This window comes from Podarcis cretensis (genome assembly GCF_951804945.1).
Source record: "Podarcis cretensis genome assembly, chromosome: 17".
Classification (NCBI taxonomy): domain Eukaryota; kingdom Metazoa; phylum Chordata; class Lepidosauria; order Squamata; family Lacertidae; genus Podarcis; species Podarcis cretensis.
The window spans coordinates 16,019,741-16,040,642 of record NC_137187.1 but is presented as its reverse complement, the minus strand read 5'-3'; the positions used below and the strand labels follow the sequence as shown (position 1 = coordinate 16,040,642).

General features: G+C 45.8%; 1 protein-coding gene across 3 annotated transcripts; it reads right to left on the bottom strand.

Annotated features, from left to right (window-relative positions):
- Window positions 1–1,751: 1,751 nt before the first annotated feature.
- Window positions 1,752–20,397, bottom strand: LOC307206336 (maestro heat-like repeat-containing protein family member 7). 3 transcript variants are annotated; one of them, XM_079959529.1, is made up of 14 exons: window positions 20,380–20,397; window positions 19,221–19,305; window positions 17,037–17,494; window positions 16,345–16,469; window positions 13,755–13,889; window positions 12,998–13,077; window positions 11,402–11,507; window positions 10,020–10,115; window positions 9,209–9,313; window positions 8,722–8,857; window positions 7,102–7,193; window positions 5,050–5,202; window positions 3,858–3,955; window positions 1,752–1,837 (listed from the first exon to the last, which is right to left on the bottom strand). In XM_079959529.1, coding segments are annotated over exons 2-13 (1,584 nt in total). In that variant the 5' UTR covers window positions 19,223–19,305; window positions 20,380–20,397; the 3' UTR covers window positions 1,752–1,837; window positions 3,858–3,859. The 3 variants fall into 3 exon arrangements, with proteins under 3 accessions (XP_079815655.1, XP_079815656.1, XP_079815654.1); XM_079959530.1 differs by lacking the exon at window positions 20,380–20,397 and having other exon boundaries at window positions 17,037–17,172; window positions 17,428–17,494; window positions 19,221–19,541; XM_079959528.1 differs by lacking the exon at window positions 20,380–20,397 and having other exon boundaries at window positions 19,221–19,541.
- Window positions 20,398–20,902: the final 505 nt, after the last annotated feature.

Here is a 20,902-nt window from a genome sequence, read left to right as displayed (position 1 = left end):
AAATAGAGACGTCCTATTCCATCATATTAATAATAATAATTTTATCTGGCTCGATTGCCCTAGCCCCTCTGGGCAGCTTCCAACATATATAAAAACATAATAAACCATTAAATAACTTTCCTATACAAGACTGCTTTCAAATGTATTCTAAAAGTTGTGTAGTTAGTTATTTCCTTGGTTCAGGGGGCACATAACTCCTTACCCTCCAACTTGCTTTTGATGAAAATAGAGACGTCCTAAGGAAAAGCAGGACATTCCGGGATCAAATCAGAAACCAGGATGGCTTCTGTAAATCTGGGGCTGTCCCTGGAAAATAGGGACACTTGGGTGGAATCTAGACACATATAAAAAATGCTGTGAAAATGCTTTTTTAAAAAAGTTTTAAAAATATACAGTGGTACCTCAGGTTACATATGCTTCAGGTTACATACGCTTCAGGTTACAGACTCCGCTAACCCAGAAATAGTACCTCGGGTTAAGAACAGAAATCGCGCGGTGGCGGCATGGTGGCAGCAGGAGGCCCCATTAGCTAAAGTGGTGCTTCAGGTTAAGAACAGTTTCAGGTTAAGAACGGACCTCCAGAACGAATTAAGTACATAACCAGAGGTACCACTGTATATTGAATTTGCTATAAGCTCACCATCGCCATCTAGTGTCACATTTGTACAATGCACTTAAAACACACTTAAAACGTTATATTTGCAGATGTATAGCTGAGTCCTTTGGGGGGGGGGGTCTGATATACAGGCTGAGCAAAAGATGACGTTTCCAGGCATTAACAATCCAACAGGTCTTGCTCCTCCATTGGCTTTTTGAGGAGTGTGGGGACAGCAACACCCAAAGCCATAGCTTTGGGTCCAGCACAGAAAGCAAATCAAGCTTGTGCCTCTCTGCATTGTGGTTCAACTATCAGCTTTATTGTTCTTACACTCACCATTGAATTCGAACATATTTAATGCCTGACACCTATAAATGGATAACGATGGCACCAGGCATGCCTTCCTTGGGAGAGGATTCTGCAAGCAGGGAACCACTGCCTATGTTTCATGCTGCCACTTAAGACGCACCTCCTGTGTGAGGGTGCATGCTGAGAAGGGCCACCAAGGACAAACATAGGGTAAATATAAATATAAATATTAAAATAAAAATATCATATACTCACACCTGTTTTCTTATTCCCCTGCCTGCCCTCCAGTGGGCTGTTTTTACATGTGTTTTTTTCCCCCTTTTTTTGAGTAGAACAACATAGTTATTGTTATTATTAACCAGTGTTTGATTTAAATCATGCCTGTTCTGCAAAGTAACACAAACTGGCTTACACACAAAAAACAATTCGGTGCAACACAAGATAAATTCCAGCCTAAGCAAAAACAATTCACAGCAAAATACAGTACACACAAGAGAAAGGAATCGTTAATGCTCAGTTAATTGTAAAAAAGTAAAAATAAAAAAAAGTAAAAGTAGTTTGTGTCATGCTTTGGGGATCACTTCTGGGTATGTGCCCAGCAGGTGCACCTCTCTGTCTGCCCTCTCTCTGTTGGCACTGCGCCCAGCAATATGCCCCCCGCCTCAAGCTCCCAAGTGTATTTTATAGCCAGTGCTGCTCTGAGATCCGGTACAACACTGGTTCTGGGAAGAAGCCATCCCTGGAGTCACTCTCGGTTCCTAGGCAGCTGCCTTTGCCTTTCTGCCGCAGTGGCTGGGGTTGAAGAGACAAGCTCTGCAGAAGAGGCCGAATGAAAACACACAGAGGAGAAGTCTGATCTGCTGCTGTCCTCTCCTTCCTGCCTGAAGGAATATTATGGTGCATCCTTTTCACTCTCGGGCATCATTTCACCTGGACAGAAAAACAAGTAGAACAGGGAGACTTAATTATTCAAGCTAGGATTTAACTAAATATGATAAGCATGAAGGCATTGTTTAGGTGTTTCCCAACCTTGTGCCTCCAGCTGTTTTTGAACTACAACTCCCATCATCCCTGACTAGCAAGACCAGTGGCAAGGGATGATGGGAATTGTAGTCCAAAAACAGCTGGAGGCACAAGGTTGGGAAACACTGGTTTAGGGGAGGCTGCAAGTTCAGGCTCAGAGGGAGCTGTGGCTCATCAGCTCTTGTCTGACCACAACGCCCATCAAACTCAGGCTTGAGGGCAGATACCAAAAGATTCCAACTGAGAAACGACTCTGCCCCTGTGGAGATGGTAATCTGGAAACAGTGGCTCATGTTCTCCTGTCCTGCCCCCTTTATAAAGATCTGAGGAATGAGATCATCACCCCACTCTTACTTACCATCCCAGGCCGCCCATCTGCGGCCACATTGTCCTTTCTTTTATCAGATCAAAATGATCAGACAACAGCAAAGGTTGCTAGGTTTATCGAGGGTGCAATGAGATTAAGGGCCACTTTCCGTGTGCTGCGCTGGCTCGCCAGATGCAGCTTGTCATGCTGGCCACGTGACCCGGAAGTGTCTGCGGACAGCGCTGGCTCCCGGCCTATAGAATGAGATGAGCGCACAACCCTAGAGTCTGGCAAGACTGGCCCGTACGGGCAGGGGTACCTTTACCTTTTTATCTGAACAATAATCTTGGTCATTTGATTGCCCTTTTTACCCATTGTTGTCTTTTTAATTGTATATACTGTTTGTTTTATGTTGCTATGGCCGTTGGCTAATGCGAATAAAGTTTATCTATCTATCTAACCCAGGCATCAAGGATGATGAGAATTGCAGTCAGATAACATTGGGAGGGTGACATTTTCCCCATCCCTGCTGCAGGTCTTTTATAAGAAAGAATATTTTTTTTCCATTATACTGAAATTTTGATGTAGATCTAGTGGCAATTACAGTATATTAAAAGGTGCAGTTTGTAACACTGGGATCAGTGGAAACTCTTTTCCTGTTGCTGTGTGTGTGTACACACATGTTGGGGGCCCCCAGTCTGTATATATGTGTAAATTTTGCAGCTGGTGGGGAAGGGTTAAACATCTCCTCCCCTATACACTACAGTCCTGATGAAAATTGCCCCCAGACTTGTTTTTTTTTTGGGGGGGGGATAACTTTTATTGGAAATAATAATAATAATAATAATAATAATAATAATAATAATAATAATAATAATTTTATTATTTATATCCCCCCATCTGGCAGGGTTTCCCCAGCCACAAACAAGGATTATGGGAATAATAAATGATACAAATAAGCAGAACAAGTTTTCTCGTGCCATTTCTATATTCAGTTCAATTCAATCTTTATTACGGTCCAGAGACCCAACAGATCATTACAAAGCAATACACAATTTAGACAGCCTACTATATTGCAAAAACAGCATAATAAATTTGCAGTAAGCCCTCCACCCTGGTTGATTAACAGAAAACAGCAATGCTGATGTGACTGCTAGCAGCTCATTCAGCTTCACATGTAGTTAGGCTCTCAAATGCAATGAAGCTTCATGAAACAAAATATCCCTATGTTTAAATGTCAACCTTTTGCCGCTCCTGTTTAATTCTGGGTGTCTTGTTGAATCCTTGCTGCATAAGCACAGCTCACTGAAGTCCAAGCAGACCTTAAATCCCAACCGCACAAGTAAACTATCATGTGATTCTCTTAGCTTGACACTGTGCTTCCCAATTTCCCAATTATGGACTGGAAACTGCTGTTTACCAGGCAATAATATTTGCTTAGGTAGCACAGTGTAATCTGCTTTGAAGGCCACCAGGCCTCCAAGCTCTTGTGCAGAGAGAGGCCGTTCCCATTATCTACTATCAAACTCTGTTTTAAATGGAAATGTTGGGGGTTGGAGTGCTGAACCTTCCAAGCTAAGTATATGCTCTGGCCTTCTCTCTTGAGTCTGGTAGCATTACCTCTACTTGGAAAGAAGCCTTGCCAATGCTTCTGGCACCTCTCTGAGTATCTGAAGCTTATAGATCTGCTGGTAGATCTTCTCCGCTACGTCTTCTGCCTGGAAAGATGAAACAACGGCAAGCATCAGGCTACCTTTGGGCAGAAAAGGGTGCAGGTTTCTCTGCTCTGACATGAGCTCTCTTTTCTCCTGCTTTGAGTGGGGAATCTTTTTCAGCCTGAGGGCCACATTGCCTCAGAGACAACCTTCCGGGCCAATAGTGGGTGGGGCAACAGATGGGTCTGCAGGATTGAGCCTTTGGGGGTGAAGTCAAACAGTTGAGCTAGCAGCACTGAATTGACCTCATCAGGGTGCAAGCCTGGGCTAGATGATAAGACCTCATGCTTGCTGATGTGGTCCAAAGGAAAGCAGAGCAAAACATGGGCTGTAGGAGTTGCTGGAGGGAGACATACAAGGTGCCATCTAACCATCTTAGGGACTCCACTCTGGATTTGTGTAGGGTTTACTCCTTAACCTTTTCTTCTCCCAAAGATATCCTGCAAGGCAGCAGAAGATCAGAGTTTTCCTTCTCCTAGATCAGGCTTCCTCAACCTCAGCCCCCCAGATGTTTTTGGCCTACCACTCCTATGATCCCTAGCTAGCAGGAACAGTGGTCAGGGATGCTGGGAATTGTGGTCTCAAAACACCTGGAGGGCCGAGGTTGGGGAAGCCTGTCCTAGATGGCCCCCCTCCCCAGGTGGACGAGACTCACGTGTTCCTCACTTCCCTCTACAGCACATGCAGAAACCACTTTCTTGACCGCTGGACCAACTATTGGTTTCATCTACTCAATCTGCCAGAGAATGTGTTCACATGCAGGGGAAGTCCCTAACTCACTGATGATTTGAGACCTTTTGGCTATCCTCACCTGGTTTAGCCAGCCACTCAAATCTGGTTTCCGGGATGTGGCCACTGTCGCATTCTAGGAGCCACAGGTAAGAGCTGAGTGCAGGGTGGGGACCAAAAGTGGACATTGTACCCCAGAAGAAGGCGTGTCATCGACCAGAGGTACTGCCCCTCCCCCTCATACACCCTAGTAGGCTACAGTCCAGCCACCAGTGGCACCATCTTGCGCCCACAACTGCGGATACCCAGGGCCCAACTGATGTCTTGGTGGTAAAGCAAGATAGGTAAAGCCTATCTTGGTAGCTCACCTTATCCGCCATTATCTCATTGGCCTTCCCCAGGTGGGAAAACACTAGGAGGATCCCAGCCTCTCTTATCCTTAGCTCAGGATTATAAATGGCTCGCAAAGATGTCTCCAGAAAGGTTCTCTTCTGATCTTCTGTGAAGATGTTTCTGAACAGCTAAAATCAAAAGTGTCCACATTTTAAAGATAGCGTGGCAGAAGTACATGTATATATGTCTATGTATATATATGTGTGTGTGTGCATTTGAATGGAACACGTGGAGATCTATAACAAAAGTTACAGTGTCTTCTTTTCCTAAGGCCCCTCCAAATGGGTGTCATTGTGGTTGTATTCTGCGACATATTATTCTTGACAAGGGAGGTGGGTTTATTCTGCTATAGCTTGCTCTGCGATGCTTCCTCAGTACCACCACATGATTGCTGTCAAGCAACAAAAGCAGGACAACAAGAAACCAGGACAGTTGTGGTATAGAAAGCTATGGAATTTCAGCAAGACATTGTGGGGTGTGCACTGACTGGAAATGAGCAGTGTGACACCCCCAAAACTTTTGCAGTTGCAAACAGTCCTTCAAGCGGGTATGTGTGACCACCCCAATAGCTTCATGAGCACAAATAATCATGAATGGAAAGGATCTCTGGAGGGATCTGGTGTCCCTCACAGGAGTCCTGTGAAGGGCTCCACCCAACCTGGAATTAGGAGCTGTGTAGCACTGGTTGGGCTTGAGCAGGGAAGAGTATCATGAGAAGAAAGGAAGAAAAAGACATACTTCTTTCTTTCCTAGCCCCCATCCTTGGGAGAACTTACCCCATTCTTCCAAATAAGTCTGAAGAGCTTTGGTTTAAGGATGACTGCTACTTTCAAATCTGAGTATATTATTGCTCAAGCTTGTAAGGGTGGGGTAGGTTTCTAAAGTATGGGGAAGGTAGGTGCCATGTTTCTATTTCAAGCAGGCTAACTCCCTTTCCCTTTCTTCCCTCCCCACAACCAGAACCCACAAAGCCTGGTGGGCCCTGGGTGCTACTAAGCATGCCCAGTCAAAATGAAGTCTCCCTCTCAGGTTGTAAACAGATACATTTCTACATATCTAGAGAGTCCCTCAAGTGTGCATAAACCATCGTCTTGTCCATGGTGGCCCCATTTTGCTGCCAAAGTGGTAGATAGATAGATAGATAGATAGATTCTTTATTGTCATTACACAAGTGCAACATTGCACAGTGCAACGAAATTGGATGTCATCCCTTAAAAAAACAACAAAAGCAAAACAGCAACAACAACCAAACAAACCACATTCCAGCCACACCCACACCCACACCCATCAAACTCCCAGGTCACACTATCGAGTTACAGCATTCAAAAAGGCCACAGCTCTTGGATAGAAACTATTTTTCAGTCTATTTGTCCTTGACTTGATGTTTCTATATCTCCTGCCAGAAGGCAGTAGTGCAAACAGACTGTATCCCGGGTGAGATGCATCCTGCAGGATGTTGTTTGCTTCCAGAGGATAGGGGTCAGGGTTTCCCAAACTTGAACCTCCAGCTGTTTTTGGACTACAGTTCCCATCATTCCTGCTAATGAGGGGTGGTGGGAAGTATTTTCCAAAAACAGCTGGTGACCCAAGTTTGGGAAACTATGGCATAGGGCCACTAAGATCGTTCTTGAAAGGAACGGTGCTGTGGTCAGAGGACTCTGTTACCAGCACCACCAATACTGAGGGCTTGTCCACACTTGGGCTTGTCCTGAGCCTAGAAAGCATGGGTCTGAGTGGTCTTCAGCTTGTCCTATGCATTCTTAGAATGGGTCCGAGTGGTTTCCCATTGCCCTGTGGCTTTCCCAGGGAAAACCCACTCTTTAGCGATGAATCAGGGCAAATATCAATCACTGAAAACCCGACTGATGTTTGTTCCGATTCAGCTCCAAAGAGTGGGTTTTCCCCAGGGGAAAGTGGAAGTATGGATGAGCCTCTTCTACACCAGCCTAATTTTGGGAAAGCTTGAGGCATTTCCATTGGGTGTGAACTTGTCCATATTTAATGCTGCCTCAGAGGTATGTTCTTACCTCACCCACCCTGCAGGAATCCACGTAAGCCAGCATTTTCTGGTCTTCGTAACTGTGGCACCACAGTTCTTCAGCCTCACTCACGCTCAGCCCTGACAGGGAGACAGCAGAAGTACCTCTATTTCTGTCTATGTAATGGGTCTCTTTGACAATACGACCTGGGATCTTTCTGTCCCCTTCGCAAGATAACTGCTATCTGTGCAAGGATTTGTGAGGTATCCTAAGATTTCCCCACAAGGGGATTTGCCCAATCCCACTTGTTCCTGCAGTGGTCCGAAGCAAGACTTGAGAAATAAAGATTTGCATCTGGGTTAGGAGAAGGTATGTCAAATACTTTGTGGCCTTAATTGCTACGCTTACGTTTATATATGGAGTGTGGCCTATGGGAGAAGACAAGGACAGCATGAAACACAACAGTGAGCAGGCTGCCAGGTTTTTGGAGTTTTTTGTGTGTTCCCCCCCTCCCCAGGTATCAGCTTTCTCATGGAAGAATTAATATGTGAAAAGAAGGGAGATCGTTTTTCAGTTAAGTCCTAATCCCCGTGGGATACTTTGCCCTCTGGGATCTATACAAGTTAAGAGAAACTAGAACAAGTTAAGAGAAACTAGAACAATGACACTTTTCAGCATGGGTGAGGAGATTAGCTCAATGCTACAGTGCTGAATGGGACACGGGTGGTGCTGTGGTCTAAACTACAGAGCCTAGGGCTTGCCGATCGGAAGGTCAGTAGTTCGAATCCCCACAACAGGGTGAGCTCCCGTTGTTCAGTCCCAGCTCCTGCCCACCTAGCAGTTTGAAAGCACGTCAAAGTGCAAGTAGATAAATAGGTACCGCACCGGCAGGAAGGTAAACAGTGTTTCTGTGTGCTGCTCTGGTTTGTCAGAAGCGGCTTAGTCATGCTGGCCACATGACCCGGAAGCTGTCTGTGGACAAACGCCGGCTCCCGCAGCCTATAGCGCGAGATGAGCATGCAATCCCAGAGTCGTCCACGACTGGACCAAACAGTCAGGTGTACCTTTACAGTACTGAAACAATAAGCCTGGAAAGAGTTTATAAGATGTGATAAGCATGAATTGCCCTACCTTAAGCACAGGTAGGTGAAGGTAGGATAGATGAAGGTGGGGGAGGGGGGCTTAGGGTCAGAAACAGGTCCTACTATTAAGAAGAGTGAGGGGGTCACCAAGGCAACTGGTAGTGGGTGTCATGAAACTGCTAGCTATTTAATTTACAACTTGTGCTTTTAACTCCTAGGAAGACAGTTGTGGGATTTTCAACCTCTAGTGTCAAAATAATTTGAGTAGCCTTGACTAGGTCAGTGTGTGTGTAAAATTTGCACACCGCCCTTCACCTGTCGATCTCAAGGCAGTTCACAACATAAAATTGCAATACACACAACACTTATGATTTATAACAAAATTATGATATAAAAATGTCCATGGTTCAGATGCATCTCCAACTCTCTTTGAAACATCTTGAGGAGATACATCCTTAATGGAAAATGTTCTAAAGGGATGAGACCCTGTATATGGATTTTCATGACACTGTATTATCAGTTGTTGGAAGCAATATGTGGCCTCCCAACAAGGGGCTGCTGGTCTCATGTTTTCAAACCAACTTACCCATCTGATCAAGCAGCAGCTCATAAAGGCAGCTGATGGTCAACCTGGCCTGGTTGCTCACATCTTCCATCGTATCTGTGATACAGATTCCAAACTGTGCCACGTGGTGTCCCAAGGCAGGAAGCTCAGCGGACTTCTGCAGGGACATAAGACAACAGAGATCTTCACTCATATTTTGTGGTCTGCTTCTCCCCTTGTTTCAGCTGATCTCTACTTTTCACATCCTAGCCTGTGAGGAAGACAGGTCCTTAGCAGGAATCTTTGCTGTGGACACATTCCCATGAACATGGAGAAGGGGAAATGACAGGTTGGACCTGCTTCACCTAGTACTTATAATAATATAATAATCATTTTATTATTTGTACCCCGCCCATCTGACTGGGTTGCCCCAGCCACTGTGGATGACTTCCAACAAATATAAAAGCATAATAAAACATCAAACTCGTATTGGGGCTGCTGTATTGAGCCAGGTTCTGGGGGTACTCACGTTGAAATCTGGCAGCAGAAGAGCATGTCGCAACACAGTGGTGCTGCAGAGGACAGACCTACATCTCTCTTGGGGATCGTTGGAATGAATCCAGAAGTTGATGTGCTGAGGAAGGAAGCAGCAGTTCAGAATGACTGCAGCACCTGGCCTGAGACTTACACACCACTCATTGACAACTGTGTCCCCACAAACATCTCTTCTTCCTCTCTGCCCTGTCATTTCTAAATCCTGAAAATTTCTAAATGGACTCTGCATTCGTCAAGCTGATGCTGGTCTGTTGCATCCCTTAAGCCAGGCATGTCCAAAGTCCATTTTGGGGGCTAATCCAGCTTGCTGGTCAGCCCCTGTGGCAGTTCATTTTCTGGGGTAAAATTCTAAAAAACCCTTAAAAAAGCTCAACAACTTTGGGGTAAAATCATAAAGGTTAACAACTTTGGCTGGCCCTTTGGTCGGCCCTTACGGCCCTTCACTTCATCAAATCTGGCCCTCTTTGAAAAAAGTTTGGACACCACTGTGTCTTAAGCCAGGTTTCTGTACTGTTGCCTGGCGGGTGATGCTGCTGACTAAAAGAATGCCTACTGCGATGAAAACTATATTCCCATGAGATGTATTTACATGAAACATTGTTTATTGTGTTCTCGTTCTCTCTCTCTCTCTCTCTCCCTCCCTCTCTCTCTCTGGGATTTATGTGAACAATGAACAGCTGGCTATAAATACATTAAGCAAATATTCATAAATGCTTTCCCTGCCAGACTCTCCATCGTATAAGTGGCAAGATAAAGTGCCACTCTCTTCCCTTTAACCCACTCACCTTCAAAATAAACAGCAGGTGGCTTGTAGTTGGAACCTCAGACAGCAAACCCTTCAGCATGATCTCCATTGTGTCTGCAGACGATTGGTAGAGAGCCTGAAGGGAAAGAGAGCCAAAGGCTAGTGCAGGGTTTCGCAAACTTGGGTTTTCAACTGTTTTTAGACTACAGCCCCCATCATCCCTAGCTAGCAGGACCACTTGTCAGGGATGCTGGGAACTGTAGTCCAAAAACAGCTGGAGACCCAAGTTTGGGAAAACCTGGGCTCATGTGTAGAGCAGGAGTGGGGAACCTGTGTCCCTCTAGATGTTGCTGAACTTCAACTCCCAACATTCCCAGCCTGCATGAACAATGGCGAGGAACGATGGGAGTTGTAGTCCAACAAGATGATCTGGAGGACCATAGGTTAGCCACTCCTGGTGTACAGACTGAATTCCTTTGCCCACTAACAAATAAGATGATAATCAGACTGCCACTTCCTGAGGAGTACCCATGTTGCAGGGGAAACAACAGAGTCCTGTGGCTTTTGTGGACCAGAGTTCCACTTCATCAGATACTTGAAAGGTTGTCCTCATTGGCAGGTAAGAACATAAGATGCGTTCTGATGGAGCTGACCAAAGGTCCACCTAGTCTGGCATCCTCTTCCCAACCAGATGCCTATGGAAAGCCCTCAAGCAGGACCTGAGTGTAGCAGTGTTCCTCCCAGAAACCGGTACTCAGAGGCACACTGCCTTCAGCAGTGGAGGTATAACCTAGATCAGGGGTCAGCAAACTTTTTCAGCAGGGGGCCGGCCCTCTGTCCCTCAGACCTTGTGGTGGGGCCAGACTATATTTTTTGGGGGGTGATGAATGAATTCCTGTGCCCCACAAATAACCCAGAGACACATTTTAAATAAAAGCACACATTCTGCTCATGTAAAAACACCAGGCAGGCCCACAAATAACCCAGAGATGCATTTTAAATAAAGGGACACATTCTATTCACTGATTCCCGGATCGCCTGCAGGCCAAATTTAGAAGGTGATTGGGCCGGATCCGGTCCCCAGGCCTTAGTTTGCCTACCCATGACCTGGATGCAGTGGGCTCAAATGTCATGAGACGCAAAAAAAGAGAAGTCTGCAGTAGTTCAAGTTGAAAAATATATGCAGATAGGCTACAGAAAACCTTGTAGCTCAGCCTGTCCAAGGAAGACCCTTCTTTGGGAAGCAGATTCAGGATAACAAGATGGAACAAGTCCCCATCCTTGTTTTTCTGATACTTACCGGTACATCTGCCTGCTGTAGCCCTGAGGATGGATTGTCTCTCAGCAATATGAGCAAAACTAAAGGGAGCCAGAAAAAGAATATTCTCTTTCCCCGGTATTTATAAGAAACCTTGAATTTACCTGGCTGTGAGGATTTTCCAAATCTGTATCCATGTTAAAAATGCCATGGAGAGCCAGTCGCAAGATACCAGACAGTTGCTCAGGATCAAATGGGGGCTTCATTTTGCTGGCATGACCAAAGATAAAGCAACTGGTTATTATGCTGGTTGAGAGGAAGGGCTGTGAAATAGAGAAAAATGCAAATTCTGCTCTCCCTTTAAAAGTGGGGGGCACCTCTTTCCTCCAAGGAGTCTTTTCCTCCATGTTCTCCTAAGTAAGCTAACAATGTCATGTAGATGCTGCACGTGCCTGGAAATGGCAAGTTTCAGCCCTCTCACCAAAGATCATGATGCTCTGTCTGCAAATTCCACTGAGAATCAGAGAACTGTAGAGTTGGAAGGGACCCTGAGGATTATCTAGTCCAGGGGTAGTCAACCTTTTCATACCTAGCACCCACTAATGCATCTTTCTTGATGGTAAAATTTCCTTACCACCCACCAGTGCTTGATGGAAGCAGGATTCAGCTTGTGCTGTACAGCCCTCTACTGCCCACCTAGAATCCTGAAACACCCACTAGTGGGTGGTAGGAACCAGGTTGACAACCCCTGGTCTAGTCCTTGAATGCAGGAATATGCAGCTATCCCATACAGGGATCGAACCTGCAACCTTGGCATTATCAGCACAGCGCTCTAACCAACTGAGATATGTCCAAGAAAAAGGCACATGGGGTTTTCTCCTTAATGAGAACTATATGCTGAGCATCACTTTCCTGGCTGAGGATCCTATGGATTGGAAGTGCCTGAAGTTTTCTCTGCCTGTCTCCTGCCCTGAAGTAAGTTGCTGTGGTGTGGGCTGGGGAAGGAGGAGGTTTGCAGAACCCGGATAAGCACAGTCCTGCTTTCAAGCATTCTAAATGAGGCACCCATGTTGCAGGCGCCAAAAACCGAATGCTCAGGGCATTCTAAATCAACAGGATTTGTCTAGATTGGGAATATGAGCTATAGGAGAAAACTTGGGAGTTGCAAAGAAGAATTTAGAGTAGTGTCCTCGGAAGAAAGAGGAGGAGCAGACAACACAAAGGGCTTGGGTGTAAGAAAAAAATAATTTATTTTAGTGCACATTTATAGTTTAAAGATTATCATCCAAGAGGAGACTGGAGCATGACCATAAAAAAGCAAGAAAAGGCATGGGAAAATCTGAACTGAATATCGTCAGTATAACAGTGATGGTACAAACCCAAAGAAGTCACAAGGGACACTGACTGAAAGAGGAAGCAATGAAGAGAAGCACATAGCCACATCGGTACCATATATTTAATGCATATTTAAAACACATGGGTTTCCCCAAACAGTAGTTTACCCCTCACAGAGCTACAATTCCCAGTACCCTTAACAACCAGAAACCCGTTTGGTTTTTAAAACAAACAGGAGGGAATCATAGAACTTTGTGTGAAATGTAATTTGAGGGGGAGCCAAGGATTTCTGGGTTTATTCCAGCAATGGTGTGGGAGGTGAGAAATGCAACTGGGGGAAAAATCCCCCCTTCCCCAATGATGCAGTTGAGAAATACCAGTGCTAGAGCCAGCCTGGATGTCATTGTCATAGGTTGACTTGGTACCTGAGGTTGTAGACTGTGAGCATTGAGCAGGATAGGAGGAACGATGGCACAGAGTGAACAGGCAGCGTCTCCATCACCATCTGGGAGTGTAGGACGAAAGGGGAGAGTCATTGCTGTGTAACAGTTTCCTCCCAGGTTCTATTACTCAGCTGCAGTGGTGTAACAGGGGTTGCCAGCGCCCGGGGCCATGAGGAGTACGGTGGGAGGGAAACAAATGGAATACACATGTGCATTCAACTGCCTAACGGCATCTACATCACCCAGGAGATCGCAGCCACAGAGATAAGAAAATAAGAGTTGTTCCATTGTCTGGAGAGGTCACTTCCTGGTTTGCACGGAGAAACTGTTTTCAATGGAGACCAATGATGGAAGTAAACAGCTGCATCGAAGCAGACCAGGTATTGAAATTTTGCATCCCCTAACAATCTTATGCCCGGGGCAACTGCCCCTGTGGTCTCCTCATGCTACACCACTGCTCAGCTGTATTTGCCACTTTTCTCCATCTAGTCGTCTTCCCCAAACCTCCAAGCCGACATTACACCTTCAGGATATCACTGTTATTATTATTTTTTACAATAGAGTTGGCCATCCTGCTCTAATATGGCTGCACACTTCTCTCCTTTCTGCCACAGCCACATCTCCTCCCTTCCCCTGGGTTCTTCTGTACTGCTCAACATTGAGTCCAACCCCCCCCCCCCCCAATGCTTTAGCTGCCCATCTGCCCCACAGGATTCCTGGTGCCAGATATCTCACTTACCAGAAGTGCTTCCGCCAATTCATTCTTCGTGTACGGGAGATCCAAGGTGTCCTTGCCACTTTTCTGCGCAGCCATGCAACTAGCAGAAATGGCACGGAGGAAGCTAATTTTCTCCTCATTGTTGTCCAGGATATTCTGGAAAATATTATTCATTCAAGCTGCCCCTACTCCTATGTGGGAACGGCAACAAAACCTTGCAGCGCAGAGCGACACTGTCCAGCATTCCCACCACCCCACTCCATTCCATTCCCCTTCTCCCATTTTCCATTTCCTCCACCCACAAATCTCAGTCATCATTCCATGGCCACTGAGCATGCTGTATCCTTATTGGGCTGTTTTTTTGAGTAGGGGGATCCCCTTAGGGCAGGCTTCCTCAAACTCAGCCCTCCAGATGTTTTGAGACTACAATTCCCACCATCCCTCACCACTGGTCCTGCTAGCTAGGGATCATGGGAGTTGTTGGTCAAAAACGTCTGGAGGGTCGAGTTTGAGGAAGCCTGCCTTAGGGTGTGTGGTTTTTTTGTAAAACTTTTTTTTGTACTTTGGTAAATGTTGGGGCTAACTTCTGTGTGGATGCTGCTGTTTTGGCTATGTAAACTATGGCAATCGCAGCCTGAACCAGGAGCTGCTGGCATGGTAAGCAACAGCTGCCACCTGACCACCCAACAGCTGAGTTGCTGTTACTCAATTCTGACCAAACTAAGCTTCTAGAGCAAAATATACACCAGGAGGCTTAGTTTGGTCAGAATCCAGTATAAATGAGCCACCGTAGCCACTAGAGCAGAGCTTTCCAAAATTTTCATGTTGGCGACACACCTTTTAGACATGCATCATTTTATGACACAGTAATTCAGTTTCACTAGCAAACCAGAGCTTAAACCAATCCCTTTCCAACCCCGGGAGGAGTGTGAGGAGTGTTTGCATGACACACCTGCCCACTGCAGCCAACAAACCAATGTGTTGCAACACACAACTTGGAAAGCTCTACGCTAGAGGGCTGTGAAAACGTTTGCCATGGGCTTTTTAGACTTGTCTACCCATGTACTAGCAGTTCGAAAGCACGTCAAAGTGCAAGTAGATAAACAGGTACCGCTCCAGCGGGAAGGTAAACAGCGTTTCCATTCACCGCTCTGGTTTGCCAGAAGCGGCTTAGTCATGACCCGGAAGCTGTACGCCGGCTCCCTCGGCCAGTAAAGCGAGATGAGCACCGCAACCCCAGAGTCTGCCACGACTGGACCTAATGGTCAGGGGTTCCTTTACCTTTACCCTTGTACTACCTGAAACCAAAGGGGTGCTTTGGTTGCCAGATGCAATCCTCTCCCTCCCAGTTCTCTTCCCCCCTCACTATAAACCCTGTCCTTTGATACATTGCATTTCCACAATATATAATGAGAAGCAGAGCCTGCAACAAAATACTGCACTGTACTCTCACCTCCTAATGGGAGTGCTCTTCCTAATGGAGCTAGCCATGCCTTCTCCAGCAAGCTGTTCTGTCTCCACCTTGAGTTACTGCCCTCCCCACCTTGCAAAGCTCTCAGCATTCCTGGAATTCTCAGAGTCCCCCTGAGAATGTGTAGACATCCCCTTTGTTTTTCAGTGGCTCCATTTCAGCTGCAGTGTTGTTGGCACTGAGCTCCTGGAGTCACTATCAGAGAAAGTAGCAATATGTCTGGAAAGTGTATCCTTGTTTCATTTTTTTGCTTAGCTACTTTTTTTGCAGCCCTGAAGACTCAACTTCAACTTCCACCAGTCCCAGCAAGCATAGTCAACGGCCAGGAAAAATAGTTCAGCAACATTTGGGGGAACCAAAGCTTCCCAATATCTGTTTTAGGTTTTACGCTTCACCACTTTCACAGTTTCTTAAGGGTCCTGGGATATTTCTGATGCAAGGGATGGGTTGATGGGGAATGAAAACAGTATTTTATCCTGGTGGTCTTTCTTACTGGTAAGTTATTGTTGACTCTGTGTGGTTGTCACCCTTAAGAAATTCCCAGGATTCTTAGGGAGAAAGCCACAATTGTTAAAGTGGTATAAGAGTACTGCTCTTTAGTGCTCAAACGGAGCTAACAGGAATTTGGGTTTTCCCCAGATTGCTATTTTTTCTGATATATCACTGAAGAGCAGGTTTTCCCATGGAAAGGAGCAGGACAAAGAGAAAACTCCCTGGACCGATGCTGAGAAAGTGTGGGTCAAGTGGGAAACTGCTAGGACTTGTGCTTTATAGGCACACCATATGCAGAAGTGTGGATGAACTCTGTATTTATATATATATATATAACTGAGATCAATAATTGCAGTTACCTGTCTATGACAGTTGTGTACATTTTACAATTTTGTGTGTGTTCTGTAAGCTGCCCAGAGTGGCTGGGGAAAGCCAGCCAGGCGGGTGGGATATACATAATAAAATTATCATCATCATCATCATTCAGTGCATGGTGTGGGAGTGCCCATGTGCTCAGGATCCTGCAAACACAAGTTCTGCTTCAAAAGCAGGCAGGCAGGCAGGGAGGGAGGCAGGGAGGCAGGGAGGCAGGAAGGAAGGAAGGAAGGAAGGAAGGAAGGAAGGAAGGAAGGAAGGGGAAGTTTGTACCTGTTCTTCACAATTAGGTGTTTCCATCATATTAACAATGATGTCAAGATCTGATAAGTTCCCCATCTCTGAATAGATCGAGGGCATCGACTGGATCGTAGATTCCAAGGTACTGAATGACGAAACTACAGCAAAAGATATGGTAGAAGCAGACTAGTGGGCCTTTTTAGTGGGTACTCCTGGAGTACCAGAACCTCTCTCTTTTATTGCTGCCCAGGGCAGTCATTTTATGCTGGCACCCACAGCACTCATGTCAAAACAGCACTGGAAAACCAGTATTTCCATACTTCATCAAAAAGGGGTGCAGCCAGGGCCGGATTTAGGTTTGATGAGGCCCTTTATATATCCAGCTGTTCTTTGTCAACAACAAATTGTCACTTTTTTTTAATTTTCATTCATGTTTTTCTTTTTCTTTTCTTTTTACCACTTTTTAAATAAATGAAATTCTTGTAATAAATGAAGAAGAAGAAGAAGAAGAAGAAGAAGAAGAAGAAGAAGTAGAAGTATAGATATTTAATTTCTCCCTGCCCATTGGGAAAACAACCCTTCCTTGAACTGGCCCATTTGGTGCCATCATTGCAATGGAAAAACCCCTGGCAACCAGGCCCCACCCCTCTGCCTCAGTCTTTGTGACTGACCCAATTCACCAAATTCTTGGCTATTGTCTGAACAACCTCCAGGCACCCCCTTACCTATAGTACCCCCAATTGTACTTGTGCTCTCTGGGGTGGTGCTCACAAGTACTAGTGAGTTGTGGGTTGTCAGGGCACGGACATCTAGCCGATCAACGTTGGGTTGCTTCTTCTCCATTACTGGGTCTTGCTTCTCCTGTAGTGGTTTAAAGCTTTGGGGGCTGGTCTTGCAGTTCCCACAGCAGTCCCAGAGCAGTCTTCTGTTTCCCCCATCCCCTACCGAAACATCCCTGTGTGCTCTGCAAAGCCGAAACCTCCAGGATTTGGAAGGCCCTTTCTTCTGATCCTTGGATTCAGGGCCCACAGCTTGCATCCTGTGGTAGGCTGTGCATGGCCTGCCCTTGGGAAGGGTCTCCAAGGAAACATCAGGCTCTCTCTCGGGAGCACTTACGCTTTCCTCTTCCGTTGGAGCAGCATTGGTGTTCCTACTTGAAAGGAGGGCCCGCAGTCTTCCCAACCTTGAACAGAGTGGGGGAAAGCTGAGCTTAGTGTACCTTAGCCCTCTAGGATGAGGAACCGGTGGCCCTCCATAAGATGTTGGACCACCAGCTCCATCCGGTACACAGACTGAGACCCTACCTGCCTGCAGACTATCTCACCAGAGTGGACTACTGCAATACGCTCTACATGGGGCTACCTTTGAAGGTGACTCGGAAACTGCAATTAATCCAGAATGCGGCAGCTAGACTGGTGACTGGGAGTGGCCAGTGAGACCATATAACACCGGTCCTGAGAGACCTGCATTGGCTCCCAGTACGTTTCCAAGCACAATTCAAAGTGTTGGTGCTGACCTTTAAAGCCCTAAGCAGCCTCAGCCCAGTATACCTGAAGGAGCATCTCCACCCCCATCGTTCAGCCCGGACACTGAGGTCCAGCTCTGAGGGCCTTCTGGCAGTTCCCTCACTGTGAGAAGTGAGGTTACAGGGAACCAGGCAAAGACTGTTCTCGGTAGTGGCGCCTGCCCTGTGGAACACCCTCCCATCTTACTTTTAAATGACATCTAAAGGCAGCCCTGTTTAGGGAAGTTTTTAATGTTTAATGCTGTATAGTGTTTTTAATATTCAGTAGGGAGCCACCCAGAGTGACTTGGGAAATCAAGCCAGATGGGTGGGGTATAAATAATGAATTATTATTATTATTATTATTATTATTATTATTATCTCTCATAATCCCTGACCATTGGCCAGAACATCGCAAGACTGGCCTCTTCCCATGCAAACCTAGTGCCCACAGCTGCTGAGATCTTCCTTGGAGGCCTTGCTTCCTGTGCTCCCACCATCTGAAGGCTAGTAAGTGACAACACAAAGAAAAGCAGGCTATTTTCAGTGGTACCTCTGGTTACAAACTTAATTTGTTCTGCAGGTCCATTCTTAACATGAAACTTTCTTAACCTGAGGCGCGCTTTCGTTAATGGGGTCTCCCGCTGCTGCCATGCCACTGCCGCACAACTTCCGCTTGCTTCCCAGGGCTAAGTTCGCTTCCAGGTGCGCCTACTTCTGTGTTAGCGGAGCTCGTTACCCGAAGCATTCGCAAGGAGGACGGTATGTAACCAGAGGTATTACTGTACATTGGTATCTCTGGTTGTGAACAGGATCCGTTCCAGAGCCCCGTTCGCAGCCTGAGCAGAACGCAACCCATGTCTGTGCATGCGCATGCGCGGGTCGCGATTCGCCACTTCTGCGCATGTGCGTGACATCATTTTGAGCATCTGTGCATGCACAAGCAGCGAAACCCGCAAGTAACCTTTTCCGGTACTCCCAGGTCTCTGCGGGACGCAACCTGAAAACGCTCAACCTGAAACAAACTCAACGCGAGGTATGACTGTACTTGAACCGTTGAAGGTAGGTCTGTCTTTTGAAAATAAACCCTGCCATGGCTGGGGAGGAAGGAATTCCCTAGAACTGCTCTGAACTATAGCAGGCCTGGCTCATGTTATTTGGTTGTCTGAGGGAGTTTGGCAAGTCAGTTGGACTAGCGGCTGAATCTGAGGGCAGCAGAGTAGTGTAGAGGATGCATAATATGTATGGCTCTCACACAGCAACTGGGGAATGGCAGGGAGGCTGCTGTGGCTGCTCCCCGGCACCTGCCGCCTAAGGCAATTTCCGCACTCTGCCCAATGGTAGGACCATTCCAAATGTATAGTGTTAGAACCAGAGTACAGAGCTGCTAAGAAATCTTACTTACATCGCTGAATATCGAATTCCCCCCTGTCACATTCACTCTCTTCAAGAAGTGTTGTCTGGAGGCTTCTTAATCACCTGGTCAAGGTCTAGAAAACAAAAGTATTTTCAGACTGAACAAATCGCTGCCACCAGCCAAATCAGGAACAAATGCAACCCCCATATTCCCACTATATGTGATCCGACATGAACACACAATCCCCATGTACATCATTTCAAACTGATTTTTCAGTGTGGCACCAACTACACTTTACAACTCTCTGCTTATTGATATCTGGCAGGTGTCTCTTATTCATCTCTCTCTCTCTTTTAACCCGTTTTCTATTTTTTTTCCTTTTTCTTTATTTCCTCCTCTTTTTGTGTTTTTATTATAATCGAGATAGAAGTCTTAGTTTAGTTAAAAAGGGGGAAAGATATTAAGCTTTGTATTTTTCTCTATAAGCAATTATTTATTTATTTATTTATTTATTTATTTATTTATTTGAAGACACAACATACTCTTTCCAGGGCTTACTTAACATTTTTTTATTTCGGCAAACCGATCCAGACATTTAGTAGTTTCATGTGTTTTAATTTGTTTTTAGCTCATTGTTGATTTTAATGAGTTGTTGAATGTTTTTTCTTATAAGGCTATTTTTAGCCGCTTTTAATTGACAAATTTACTTTTCCGTAAACCGCTTTGAGGTTTTATTACGATCAAGGAGTATGTAACCCCCCCCCCATAAACAATTTTCTGCTGATGTGACAAATCAGTCCAAAGCACACGCGTGTTCTGTGCGTTAGGATCATTGGCTGTTGTCTCAGTTATCCCCTTTGTTCTTCAACCTAATCTGTTCCTCTAGGCCACAGGCATGGCCAAACTTGGGACTACAATTCCCATCATCCCTAGCTAACAGGACCAGTGGTCAGAGATGATGGGAATTGTAGTCCCAAAACATCTGGAGGGCCAAGTTTGGCCATGCCTGCTCTAGGGGCTCCTCAATAGGACCTCAGCTTTGGGGAGAGTTCAGTATCAGCAGGTGATAAGACCTTCTTTACAGTTTGTGGAGTTTTCTAGATATGCACCACCTCAGTCTCCTGTTCTATTAGTACATCTTCAAAATATAGCAGTTATGGGGGGGGGGATGTCAACAAAATGGGAGAAAAAAACATCAAGCACTTACTCTCATAAAAGACCTCTGGTTATCTGACAGGTGAGCCAGCAGGGGGAAATGTCACAATGGAGGACATGTGACAGTTACCTTAGCAACCTGGGCATTGTTTTTCTTAATATTACCCTGGCCTTCTTTTTATTCATTAAGCCTGCTATGTATTGCGTCTGTGTTTTCTTTCTGTTTGGCCTTGATTTGCACCTGCACCTGCTATGCCTCGGCACCTGGGATTCTCACCCCTCCCATTCATACCTTGGGTCCCATTATGTGCTCCTTCTGGCAATGTGCATAAAGGATTTAAACCAGCTCAAAGGCAGCTGCTTCGCTGCTCATCCATGCTATGGTTTCATTATGCGTGTTACTGGAGTAGATGGGGAATGTGCCTTTAGGCACGGGGAGCTGTAGGAAAAACAAACAGATCTGCGTGTCGTGGATGCACGTATCAATTAATGCAATTCCCGTTGCTGTTTGTGCTTTCAATCCTGGCCTCCTTAGCAAAGGAAATATTGTATTATGAATGTATTTAATGCTTAAT